Below are 14210 nucleotides of genomic sequence, written 5' to 3'. Positions count from 1 at the left end.
TGGCCATTTCTACAAATTGATTGGTTTAACTGAAGCAGATTACATCATTATCTTTAATTACCTTCCTCAAGAGAACTGGAAAAAGCCAATTTAGAACAAAATAATTTTTTTGGAATTCAACATACCAAATTAAATATACTTTACATCATTTAAAGCTAGTAAATAACTACTGAGAGGGCTAATCATAGCAATAAGTAGAGATATGGTAAGAACTTACCTTTGTTATCTCTTTTTCTGTGAAGTCCATACGGTCCACAGGGAGACCTTGGGGTATAGGTGATGCAGGGTCATCAGGGCACCTTACGCAGTAAATTTTACCCCCAGTATGCAACGGGTCTCCCTCTATACCCAGCCCCCGAGCCGGAGACTCCTTACGTAGCAAGCCAAAGGCCGGAGGAGGATAAAAAAAAAAGGGAGAGAAGAAAGTCTAGAACACTCAAGAATCATATTCTCACACAGAAGGAGACAGAAAACCGGTGACCAGAGCGAAGCCCATCTGAAGCACAGGTGCGTCAGGGCGAGTGCCCTGTGGATCCTATGGACTTCTTAGAAAAAGAGATAAAGGTAAGTTCTTACCATATCTCTACTTTTCTACTTCAGGGTCCATAGAAGGTCCACAGGGAAACCTTGGGGATTTCCCAAAACAGTACCTTCAAGGGTGGGGATGCTCCTGTGCAGAAAGGAGAATAATCCGCCCGAAGGAAGCATCCTGAGTGGCAAAGGTATCAAAAGAATAATACCTCAAAGAGGTCTGGACAGAAGACCATGTGGCCGCCTTGCACAGCCGAGGCACCACGGCGAGCTGCCCACGAAGGACCCACTGACCTAGTAGAATGAGCAGTAACAGAGGGCAGCACAGGAAGGGCCTCCTGAGTGTAAGCCTCAGCGATAGTCATGCGAAGCCATCTAGCCAAAGTTTGTTTATTGGCTGGCCATCCCCTCTTGTGGAAACCATAAAGTACAAACAAGAAGTCTGACTTCTGAAGGGAACTGGTACGATCCACATAAATTCTGAAAGCACGTACCACATCCAATGAAGCCTCACCTGGCGAGAGGTCTGGAGAGTTAAATACCGGCACAACAATTTCCTCATTAATGACCACCTTAGGAAGGAACCCAGGGCGAGTTTGAAGCACTGCCTTGTCCCTGTGAAAAACAAGAAATGGGGAACAACAAGAGAGCACCCCCAAATCGGAAACTCTTCTGGCAGAAGCAATGGCAAGAAGAAAAACAATCCTAGCAGTAAGCCATTTGAGGTCCACTGAGCCCAGTGGTTCAAAGGGAGGGTCCTAAGAACAACAGCCAAATCCCAAGGTGTTACAGGAGGGACAAAGGGAGGCTGGATACGAAGAACATCCTGCAGAAAGGTGCGGATGTCAGGAAGAAGAGCAATCCTTCGCTGCAACCACACTGAAAGGGCAGAGATATGGACCTTCAGTGTAGCAAGGCGGAGACCAAGGTCCAAACCCACCTGCAGGAAAACCAATACTCTGGACATCCTAAACACCTGGTCACAACTTTTTGAACTACACCATTCAAAATAGGTATGCCATACCCTGTGGTAAATTCTAGCAGAAGCAGGTTTATGTGCTCTGAGCATGGTGTTAACCACAGAGCCGGAAAAAGCCTTGGACCTTAAGAGGGTTGTCTCAAGAGCCACGCCGTCAAAGATAGACGACCCAGATCTGGGTAGAGGCAAGGACACTGAGACAACAGCTCTGGACATTGAGGCAACAGCCACGGAGTGTCGATGAGATACTCCAAAGATCTGAGTACCATGGACGTCGGGGCCACACTGGAGCCACCAGCAGGACCGTGCCTCCCTCTTGTTTGAACATCGTGATGGCTGAGGAAGTCCGTTTCCCAATTCAGTACTACCGGAATGAACACTGCAGATATGGCTGGTAGATGGCCTTCCGCTCATGTCAGAATGCATGACACCTCTGTCATTGCCGCCTGACTTCGAGTTCCTCCTTGATGGTTTAGGTAAGCCACCATTGTGGCATTGTCTGACTGTACTTGCGCAGGCTTTCCGTGAAGCAGCAGCCTGGCTTGTTGTAGTGCCCTGAAAACTGCCCGAAGTTACAATATGTTGATTGGTGGTGCAGATTCCTCTGTGGTCCACATTTCCTGAATAGAGTGTGGACCTGTCACTGCTCCCCAACCCCGAAGACTGGGGTCCGTCAGAAGGACCCAGCCCAAGATCCAAAAGGGACGCCCCCTGTTGAGGTGGATCGTCTGCAGCCACCAAGTCAGAGACAAGCGCACCTCCGGAGAGAGCACCATTTGATGAGTCCGTATTTGATGGGGAAATCCATACCACTTGGAGAGGATCGAATGCTGCAGAGGCCGGAAATTAAACTGGGCATACTCCACCATGTGAAACGTCGACACCATAGATCCCAGTAACTGCATTGCTGAGTGGACTGTAACTCAGAGACTGCGAAGGCATTTGCGTACAAACGTCTGTAAAGAGGAGATCTTTTCTGCGGTCAGAAAAATACTTTGATTTTGTGAATCCAACAGAGCTCACAGATGGAGCATCCTTTGAGACGGAATCTGTGATCAAACACCTGTGTGGTTGATCAGTTGGAAGAAGTAATATAGTTAGCTGCAGGTGGTGGTGAAGCACCTCTGGGGACCCTGCTAGTAGCAAGAGGTCGTCCAGGTATGGTAACAGGCGGATCCCCTGCAGCTGCACATGGGCTGCCATTATGGCCATGACCTTTGTAAACACCCGAGGTGCAGTTGCAAGGCCAAATGGCAGAATTTCCTGAAACTGGAAATGTTGTTGTGACATAGCAAACCTGAGAAAACATTGATGAGTTGAAGCAATCGGAATATGCAGGTATGCATCCTGAATATCCAGTGAAACCATAAAATCCCCAGGTTCCATAGCCAGTATAATTGAGCGTAGGTTTTCCATCCTAAACCTGGTTACCCTGAGGAATTTTTTCAGGGACCTGAGATTGAGAATAGGATGGTAAGAACCATTTTGTTTCTGGACTATAAAAAGGCTGGACTAATAACCCGTGCCCCTTTGGGACAATGGGATCGGTACAATGACCCCTGCCTGCAGCATGGATTGAAACCACCTCTTGAATAGCTAAAGCCTTGTCCGAGATTTTCGGAAGTCCTGTGCAAAATAATTGATGGGGAGGTCTTCTGTGGAAGGAGAGGGTGTATCCCAAAGAGACCACTTCCCTCACCCAGGAATCCGTGGTAGTCAGACACCAGTACTGGGGGAACTGAAGTCATCGGCCTCCCACTCTGAGGTCCCCCAGGAGGAGGCCCGTCCCATCAGGCGAAGGGCTTGTCATCAGGCTTGGCAGCCGGACATCTGGTACTCCAAGCCTGCTTCTTAGACCTGGCGGATTTCTTGGCGGTGGATGGCCTGGGAAATAACTGAGGTCTAGCCTTACCTGCGGCCTGATAGGTCCGAAAGGACAGAGTCCAAGCCCCCAAAGAGGCCGGAGCAGAAAGCAGACAAGCCGACTTAGCTGCTGCTAAGGTATTCACAATCTTGTCCAAAATAGGGCCAAACAAAACTTTTCCGTCATAAGGCAAACACTCCAACCTAGCATCTGCCCTCCAAGAATGGAGCCACAAAGAGCGGTGGGCCGCAATGACCGCCAAAGAAATCCCTGCATTTAATAAGTGAACATCCAATGCTGTCTCATTTATGTAAGTAGCAGAATCTCTGAGGTTTCCTACAAGATTCAGCTGTTCTCTGGTAGCATTTGGGGCTAAAGATGTTTCCAGGCTATTAGCCAAACATTCCATGGCCTGAGCCACCCAGCAGATAGCCATAGCTGGTCTGCATACAGCCCCTAAAAGAGAACAAACAGATTTAAGGAGGACCTCTACCTTCCTATCTGCAGAATCCTTCAGGGACGTCATGGAAGGCATAGGTAGCATTGCCCTATTTACCAAGAGCGTGACATGGGAATCCACCACCGATGGAGTCTCCCACTTCGTAAAATAATTCTCAGAAAAAGGATAAGCAAAGGTTAGACACTTCTGTGGTTGATAACGTTTCCCTGGCGTTTTCTAAGCTACCTCCAAGTGATTCACCAGTTGATCAGACAACAGGAATATAGTCTCAGCCACTTTTTCTTCCATAAAATATGCATGCTTAGACTTATGCGCAGGAGGCTCATCCTCCTCAATCATCAGGGCTGCCTTCCCAGCCTGTATTAGACCTGGAATGTTAATTTTTGAGTTGAACTCTGCCTCCTGAGGAGGGAGATCAGAGTTAGACTCATCAGGGAGTAGTCCATCAGATGATACATCATCGTAATCACACACAGTAGATTGGGAAGACAGCAAGACCCTTTTAGCTGGTCTGCTGATGGGTGCATCATTTTGCTGTACCCCAGTCACATTTTGCAACACAGCGGGAAATGTATTAATCCACTGGGGAGGTAACACCTGCATGGGTGTAGACTGTTGCAGCAGGTTCTGTGCTGGCCTAAGGTGCTGCTGTTGAAAACCAAACTGGGGAAACCCAGGAGGGACTGCCAAATGCCCCACGATGGCCATTAGTGTGTTTGCAAAGCACTCCCATGGCGGTTGCTGCTGAGCGGCAGAAGCCGCAGAGGGACCTGGAGGGGTATAACACCGCAAACATAACTCCTCAGAGGTGTACACCGCTGTACATTTTTTACAGAACAGCTTAGTAGGAGCCAAATTAGGCATATTCCTCTTACTACCACTCATAGTGAAGAGGATACTGCTCTATAGATGTGACTGTAGTAAGGTCACAGACTGCGACTTTAGCCGCACCCACACAACACCCATGCTATGGCTCAGAACATCAGAATAGGGTCAGTGATAGCAACAAATGGCTGATAGTTATAGAAAAAAAATAAACTCAGACAGACCGCGCTAGCATACAGTTTCAGACAATTGCAGAACAACAACAATACCTGCACTTATTGGCACTTACTGGTCAACTACCCAGACTTAGCGTCTAGTAGGACAAAGCACTACATACACTGACCACAACCAGGAGGAGAGGTACTTCACACTGCCTGCTGAGATTTGCGACACGCAGCCAGGAGGCATGGCCATCGAAGAACTGATGGGGGGTGGAGCCATAAGAAGGAAGCTGTCATAGTCCAGCCAGACCACGGTGGAATGGCACGCTGTGCAGCGGGGAGGAGCCTGCTGTGAAACAGGGAAGGCTGCCTCCCCTGGCCAGCGATGATCCCCTAGGACGCTGGAGCTTTCCCGCCAACTCCAGCCCGCTGTCCCAGGTGGCTTTGTGAAAGCACAGGACTTCACACACTGTCAACCACAGGGAGTCCCCAGCCATGGAGGAAAAAGACTGCAATTCGGCATGCATCACCATGTTGCATGTCGCTTACCTGCCACCCCATAGTGTCTGGCCGCAGTCTAGGGATCCTCCGGGGTCTCTGCTAGCCAAGACACCAAAGGCCTGCCGAGATCCCCGGAACAGTACCAGCATCTTGACGCCAGCAATGTGATGACACGGCAGTGCGAACTTCCACTGCACTGTCCACACTAGAAGAATCTTCAAACTTAGCAACAGCCCCACTGTGTGTTCAGTGACCCATCGCCGGCCGGGTGCCCAACAAAACTGAGGAGCCCCCGGCCCAGGGGTGGAGTATAGAGAGAGACCTGTTGTATCCTGGGAGAAAAATTTACTGCATAAGTTGCCTGGATGACTCTGCATCACCTATACCCCAAGGTCTCCCTGTGGACCTTCTATGGACCCTGAAATGAAAAAAATGTATTGCTAATGCTGGGCATACACTGCCAGATAAAATGCCTGTCAGACCGACAGACATTTTATCTGGCAGCCTGCAGATATTGCAGGCATACACTGTGAGATTTCTCATAGTGTATTGGTCCTGATATCTGCCCTCCGACCCTGGGGAGGAGACATTTCCCCATTCCTTCCCTGTGAAGGAACAGGGGAGATGTCTGTCAATTGGCCGTGGATGGGCATACACTTCCCGATGCGGCCGATATTTCAATGACAGATATTGCATCGGATGGGCATGCTGGATGATCCGGCATGCTTGACCAATCGATATTTGAGCATAGGTCAGCTGTACACCCACTACAATTATCGCTGCAATACGCGGATATCAGGCGGAACAGCCTGATAATTGTAGAGTGTATGCCCAGCATAAGAAGTTAAGTAAATTGCAGTAGTCATAAGAAGGTTAAATCCCTTACTAACTTTGTTCTTTTTATTACAAAGCATCACATAAATGTATTTTATTTTCATTGCTCGATATCCTCTGCACCACTTTGCAAATCCCTGTCCAAGCTGCCTATTTATTCCCGAATTCAACTCCAGCTTTTAATTTCCAAAGACTTCACCACTTAATCCTCTTCATATATCTCTCACCTGGTCACAAGATACACTTTATCTTTCCCACTGCGATCGGCCTATGACCTACTATGTAGTAACCATTTCTTACATCTCCTGTGCTGCCCCCCCACTAATACAGTAGATCGCACTACCCCACCTGACCAGGCTTTCCCCCAACCCTCAAATCATTCTCTCAAAGCTCACCTCTTCTTGATAGCGTATCCTAACCCCACCTGATACTACTCTCTCTACATGTTCAACCAGCTACAGTCCTACCACCACTCTGTGTCGTAATAGCTCAGCATTGTGATCTCCCTCTAGATCAAAGGTTAAAGTGGGCTGGAACGGGGCGGAACTGTGTTCCGTCACTTCTATTTGGAGACCGAACCAGTTCCGCCTCCTCCGACCACCTCATCCCGGCGCCACAAGGAGGCTCCATTTCCATGGCGCCCATTGAGATTTTGTTACCAGTGGGTGCCCGGCTCCCTCCCTGCAACTCCAGCAGGAGGCTGGAGTTCACACCTGAGCTCTGGCTTCTGCAGTGTGTAGTGCACTATGGGAGAGACCTCATGACGTCTCTCCCATAATTCAGAGGAGCAACCAGGCAGACGGAGGCTGCGGAAGCACGAGCAGGCTTCACTATAGGGGGCCATAATTTCTGGGGATATCACTCAGGTGACATTACTATTGGGGGCACTACTCTGGAGCACTGCATAAGGGGCACCTCTATGGGGGAGCTCTGAATAAGGTGTACCACTACTGGGGACACTGAATAAGGGGCACCACTACTGGGGACACTACCACTGTGGGCACTGCATAAGGGGCACTACCACTACTGGGGGAACTGCATAAGGGGCACCACAACTTGGGTCACTGCATAAGGGTCACCACTACTGGGGGCACTGCACTGCATAAGGGCCACCACTACAATAGGCATTGCATAAGGGGAACTACTGCTGTGGGCATTATGTGTAAGGTGCACTACTACTGTGGGCATTATGTGTATTAGGGGCACAACTACTGTGGGCATTGTGTACAAGGGGCACAACTACTGTGGGTATTGTGTACAAGGGGCACAAATACTGTGGGCATTGTGTACAAGGGGCACAAATGTGGGCATTGTGTACAAGGGGCACAAATGTGGGCATTGTGTAAAAGGGGACTGCTGTGCGTCATACATGCATAAAAGACACTACTATGTGGTGTAATGTGAATCAGGGGTGAATCAAGATTGTGCTACTGTGTGGCTTAATTTGAATTGGGAATACTATTGTGTGACCACAAACCTTTTTCCGACACACGCCTACGAGGCACGCTCTCCTTTTTTTTTTAATAAGCGCAGAGGGGGGGGTGAGTTCCACCACTTCTCTAGGACCACTTTAAGCACTGCTCTAGACTGTAAACACCCACTCTGTCTCCCACACGCAGTTCCTCCACCAACCTTGTATAAGTTTTCTCTTCTTCTACCAGTATGAATTTTTTTTCTTTTTTTTTTGTATAGCGAATTATATTCATTAATATCAAATAGTAGTTGTTCAGATCAACTTAATAGTCTTTTGCAGGTGCATGAAAGGGAGGGGTTTAATCTAGACTAGAAAGAAAAAGAAAAGTCCCCCAGCACACCAGCAGTAAGATTTGAATACCTATATTCATTGTCTGGTTGTTGCAATTTTTTGGTGGGATACAAAAAAACGATGATGATACATTAGTATTCAACATGTAATACAGAAGATATAATTAACATGAAAAGTTTAATACAGAAGGTAACTGTGTAAAGAGTTGAACACATACCTCTTTTCCCTACAGAAATCCATTAATAAGATTGTTGCAAAATAAGAAAGAAATAAGAAAACTTAGACCAATCAGAAATTCCATCAGATGACAGAAACATACAATTAGCATGTAGGCCGACTCTGCTTATGCAAATGTACAGATGAAGCAGGTATAATATGGGGCTTAAACAATTTAAGTTATGCACTAAATTGTACTAGCTGTAGACACCTTTATGGGAGTGTGAGCAACTTGTTTTAGAAAGTATGATTGATGCACTGTGACAGGCTTGTCTGTGACAAAGTGTCACCATCTGGATGCCCTTCTTAAATAGGGAGAGTTTACAGAATATTAAGTGTTGCATTCACTAGAGGCAATCCAACTAAGACTGTATATGTACATGAGGCTACATGCCTAATTCTAATAAAAACTTGCTCATCATGATCATTTATTAGATTACTAATAACAAGTATGAACTACCCGAATTGTCTTATCTCTAAAACTAATGGCAAACTTTTACTACATTAAATTTTTCAAACAGCCATAAAAAATATCTTTATATTGATTTTTCTTGAGAAGGACATTTCCTATGGGAGTTATTTTCATAATTTAGAGACAGATGTTTCTGGTGTATAAAACTAAATTTCAAGAACATGTTCACACATGGCAGATGCAAGGTAAAAGAAAAAAAACTAATTTCTGTTGTGCAAGTTGAACCAGATGTTTTAAAGTATCTAATTTGTTTTAAAGAACATGCATGCATCATATTCAATAACAAATAACATTTCAAAGGCAGTTAACAGAATCAACTTGGTTTCAAATTAGAAGTGATGTAAACTAATATTTATGGGTATATATATTAAACAAATTTTGCAGGAAATCCCCCTATAAAAGAATGTTTTTGAGGGATACCCCAAAAATGTGAGCATCCCTTGGTTGTATGACAGGAGTTATCTGCTGTGATTCCCCCTTTTGTGTTTGCAATAGCAGCCCCATAGGTTTCTATGGGGGGCTGCAATATTTTGAAATATACTAAGCACATTCTGCAGCTTGGCCCCAATAGCCTATATATTGCACAATTTACTGGGAGAGGGATCTGTAGGATCCTTCCCTGGTCTTGGACACTCACAAATGCGCAGTCTGATGACCGCGCATGTGCAGTTGTGCACCAGGGGTCCCGCAGCACTAAATACAGTGATTGCATCAGCGATCACTCTACTTTACACATCACAAAGATGGGCTCCTATTGGAGCCCCTGATCTTGGATGTGTTTCTTCATACATCCGGGTGGAACATTATTTCTTATTGTCACAAATAATAAATATGAACCTTACTATTTAACAAAAAAATAAAAAAAGGAGTTTGCTTTGTGTTACCTCAGAATGATGCTCCTCATTTTGCTGTAGCACTTCCATGCACAGTTCGGCTAGATGAAGAACATCTCGTAATTTTTTTGAAGGATCTTCTTGATTCATAGACTCTGAATGAAAAAATGACAAACATACAGTACTTGAATGTCAATGCTACAAAATGGCAGAAAAATGGGCTTTATGTCTATCAGAACTAAAGCTATTGCAATAATTATTTCATTGCAAGTGCTGTAATGAGCAGCACATTCTATCCTTCATTCAAATGCATTAATCATACAATAAAGTTGCTTGTTATAAAGAAGTAATATCCTTTTACGATTGTTTTTACCATATATGTTATCAGAGGTGACAGAAACAATAGGCTAGACACAATGGGGCTGATTCTGACTTGCACGTAAGACGAAATGTGCAGAGATGTTGAGGATTTCAGCACACTGTGCATGCGCCAGATAAATTGGCATATGCGCATGCACTGGATGAGGTATCTGCCCAGGGACATAGATTGTAAGTGCGTACTTACTGATCCGTTCGTCAATGGACACCACTTATCAGAACGGCGTCACCTTTTGTGCGTGCCAGCCGACTTCCATGCTCAATCGCAATATGCAGAAGGAGATGGGACTTCTGTTTTAGTTGTATGTTTTGCACCCAGGGCAATGGAGCTGGTGTTAGTCCAGATGCTAATGATGATGGCAGTGGATGTAACAGTGGACGGGATAGACTTCCACATGCAGTCGCAAGGATTTATAAAAAGGCTGACTGAGCCTTGTATCACCATAATGCAGTAAGCAGACATCCAGTGATAAACAGAAAAGCGGATGCGTGTGACTAATGTGTAGTACACACTTGAACGGCAAATCTTCAGATCGGTTGACCTTGTGCATACACACATACTGTACCAATCGACTGCCCAATATGTCTGGCCAGAAGAACCAGCTGTGTTGTCTTTATTGCTTGTTACTGTGGCAAGCATATCGGTCAGTCATGAGTATACAGAAGCAGATGTGAATGATATATCTTTCAGATACTGTATATCACATTTGTCGTGCAGCATAGCCAATGCACTATATCTGTGAAAGACATCATTCATATATACAGTACTGTGTTAAAGTTTTAGGCAGGTGTGGAAAACATGCTGCAAAGCAAGAATGCTTTCAAAAATAGAAGTGTTAATAGTTTTTTTTATCAATCAACAAAATGCAAAGTGAATGAACAGAAGAGAAATCTAAATCAAATCAATATTTGGTGTGACCACTCTTTATCTTCAAAACAGCATCAATTCTTCTAGGCACACTTGCACACAGCTTTTGAAGGAACTTGGCAGGGTGGTTGTTTGAAACATGTTGGGAGTACTAACCACAGATCTTCTGTGGATGTAGGCTTGCTCATATCCTTCTGTCTCTTCATGTAATCCCAGACAGACTCGATGTTGAGATCAGGGCTCTGTGGGGGCCATATCATCACTTCCAGGACTCCTTGTTCTTCTTTACATTGAAGAAAGTTCTTAATGACATTGTTGATTAGTCCTGACCATCGGCTTGGAGGAATTTTACCCTATTCCTCTGTAGAAAGCAGCTTCAACTCTGTTATGTTGGTGGGTTTCCTCCCATGAACTGCTTGCTTCAGGTACTTCCACAAGATTTCAATTGGTTTAAGGTCAGGACTTTGACTTGGCCATTCCAAAAAAATTTATTCTTCTTTAACAATTCCTTAATTGAATGACTTGTGCGGGGAGAGGGCAGAAAAATAGGGGTGACATAGATGGGCTAGATAATGAGGAAGGAGCATGGAGTAGGGTTAGGATGAGCGCTGGAAAGCTTTGAGGAAGAAATGGGTCTTGAGAGCCCATTTGAAGATTAGGAGCCACGAAGCAAAGTTATCAAGGAATTTTGAGCTAAGGCCAGGAGGACGAAAAAAGGCAGCTACTCTAAGAAGTTGGAAGAGGTGAATATCATGAGCGTCGAATGGAAAGAATGAAAGGGAGGATTCAGAAGGTAAGGAGTGACCAGAGTATAGAAGGACACCAACACCACCATCATGACAACCCTCAGGCCAGGGTGTGTGAGAGAATATGAGGCCCCCAAAGGAGATAGCTGCAGGAGAAGTGGTGTCAGATGGGTAAATCCAGGATTTGGTGATGGCTAGGAGATTCAGGGAGTTAGAGATGAAGCGGTCATGGACGGGGACCAGTTTTGTTATAGACAGAACTGGCTTTCCAGAGGGCACAGTAGAGCAGGGCAGAGTTAAGAGGAGAGATAAGAATAAGATTATTAGGGTTACTGTAGTGTGGTGGATTTAGAGCAGGGGATGAGGAGAGTGTGGGTATGTGGCAGGCTTCTGAATGAGGAAGGGTGACAGCAGGTATTGGGCAAGGTGGAGTGTGGTGTGGGTGGAGAAGAGGAGAGGTGACTTGGATAAAAAGGAGGGTGCAGGGCTTAGTGGTGGTATAGTAGGACCATGGTGGAAAAGAAGTGAATGACAATGGAGTTATGGGAGATGTGGTGGAGAGTACTAGATGGGATGAAGGGAGACAGAGGAGAGGAAGGAGGTAGAGGAGAGGATGGAGGTGGAAGAGACTATGGAGGGGGGAAAGAGGTGGGAACTGGTGGTAGAGGAGATAAATATGCAGCTGCTGAGTGAGGGAGGGGGAGTAGAAGAAAAGAGTGAGTGGTGTAGATGAGGGAATTGGGAGGAGGAAAACTAGCAGTATTAGTGATGAGTGTGAGATACAGGAACAGTACAGTTAGAATGTCTAAAAATCAGATAAAAGAGGGAACAGTGCTGGTAGATGTAAAGGCACAACTACAATAGTATATTATAAACAAAAGGAGTTTGGAGCCATTAAAGTTGCAGGACTTTAAAATTAGGATAAAATATTCTTAAAAATGTATAGGTGTGAAACAATGGTAGATACTACAGTGGCATAGAGATAAATGGTACAGGAATGATTTAAACAGAGAATAGAAAAACATACATACAAAAAATAAAACTGAAGCAAAATAAGTGGTAGAAGCAGGGTATTGCAAAAGGTGTGTCCAGGTTATAATGAAAGCAGGTGCCGAGTTGCAGGGTGTCCAGAAGTACAGAAGATCGTTTTCAATTGTTTTCCAGTTGTAGAAAGTTTTTTTTTACAAGTTGTCCCCCTGTGTTCCTCCTGTTTAACTTCTGTCTAACTCTTTAAATTATGCTGTACACGTAAAACCACTTAGAAATAAAAACCTATGCAGCCTGTGCCCTAACAAATATATAGTGAAGCATATATGTGTACCCCACCCCCAATAACCTCACCCCACAATAAATGCAAGTCATAAAATTCTAATACAAAAAAAGGAGCCTAAACAGCATCCCATGTATCTCGGATTTAATATATAGTTATATAGTCAGACCTTACAGATAGATGTCCTGACATTTCCCTTTAGTATATAGTATAATTCAGAATTCATTGTCCCATCAATGATGGCAAGTCGTCCTGGGCCAGATGCAGCAAAACAGGCCCAAACCATGATACCACCACTACCGTGTTTCACAGATGTTATGAGGTTTTTATGCTGGAATGCAGTGTTCTCTTTTCTCCAAACATAATGCTTCTCTCATTTAAATCCAAAACAGCTCTATCTTGGACTCTTCTGTCCACAAAACATTGTTCCAATAGTCTTCTGGCTTGTCCAGGTGATTTTTAGCAAACTGCAAATGGGCAAAAATGTTCTTTTTGGAGAGCAGTGGCTTTCTCCTTGCAATCCTGCCATGCACACTATTGTTGTTCAGTGTTCTCCTGATGGTGGACACACAAACATTAACATTATCTAATGTGAGAAAGGCCTTCGGTTGCTTAGAGTTTACCTTGGGTACATTTGTGACCCTGCAAACTATTAGACACCTTGCACTTGGTGTGAGCTTTCTTGGTCGACCACTCCCTGGGAGGGTAATAATAATCTGGAATTTCCTCCATTTGTACACAATCTGTCTGATTGTTGGAGTCCAAACTCTTTAGGGATGGTTTTGTAACCTTTTCCAGCCTGATGAGCATCAAAAATTCTTGTTCTGAGCCCTCGAAAATTTCCTTTGTTCATGGCATGATACACTGTGAACATCAGACTTTGATAGACCCCTGTTCTTTTAAAAGACATGTTGTCCACTCACACCTGACTGTCATCGCATAGATTGAAAATACCTGATAATACCTCTAATTTCACCTTCAAAATATCTGCTAAGCCTAAAGGTTCACATACTTTGCCACTCACAGATATGCGATATTGGATCATTTTCCTAAAAAAAATAAATAAACAAATGAGCGTGTCTAATATTTTTTTGTCTCATTTATTTGATTTATCTACTTTTAGGACTTGTCTGAAAATTTGAGGTAGTTTTAGGCAAAATTTCAGCAGAAATATAGAAAATTCTGAAGGGTTCAAGCACCACTGTAGCTCAATGTGGATGTGTTCTACAGTATGTCTGTTAGCAAAGGCAAAACCCACCAAACTCTGGGGAACCCTCACTTGTACAAGCAGCTTTTCTTTTGTTACTAAAAAGTTAGATGATACTGAATACAATACACTGCATACAAAGGCCATTTTCATAAATGTAGATTAGTCACTGAGTGTTAGTGGCTAAAAAAAGAATGTGCAATAACCAATAACCCATAGTAGCAAGTATAAAAAAGTGGAAGAAACACGTTCGTGAAGATGTTACTACTTGCACACGACCGCAAATTGTGCAGCGTCCAG

General features: G+C 44.6%; 1 protein-coding gene across 8 annotated transcripts in view; it reads right to left on the bottom strand.

Annotated features, from left to right (window-relative positions):
- Positions 1-14210, bottom strand: part of CADPS2 (calcium dependent secretion activator 2) — a 651719-nt gene that overhangs the window by 186468 nt on the left and 451041 nt on the right. For all 8 annotated transcript variants that reach the window (XM_088457657.1, XM_088457656.1, XM_088457658.1 and 5 more), the window contains one exon: positions 9493-9596. In XM_088457657.1, the coding sequence (XP_088313783.1) occupies positions 9493-9596 (104 nt within the window). The remainder of the gene's footprint in view (positions 1-9492; positions 9597-14210) is intronic.

The sequence above is a fragment of the Taudactylus pleione genome, unplaced genomic scaffold, assembly GCF_031769625.1.
Source record: "Taudactylus pleione unplaced genomic scaffold, aTauple2 ptg000041l, whole genome shotgun sequence".
Classification (NCBI taxonomy): domain Eukaryota; kingdom Metazoa; phylum Chordata; class Amphibia; order Anura; family Myobatrachidae; genus Taudactylus; species Taudactylus pleione.
Note: the sequence above shows the minus strand (reverse complement) of the source record. Positions and strands in the feature narration are given on the sequence as shown.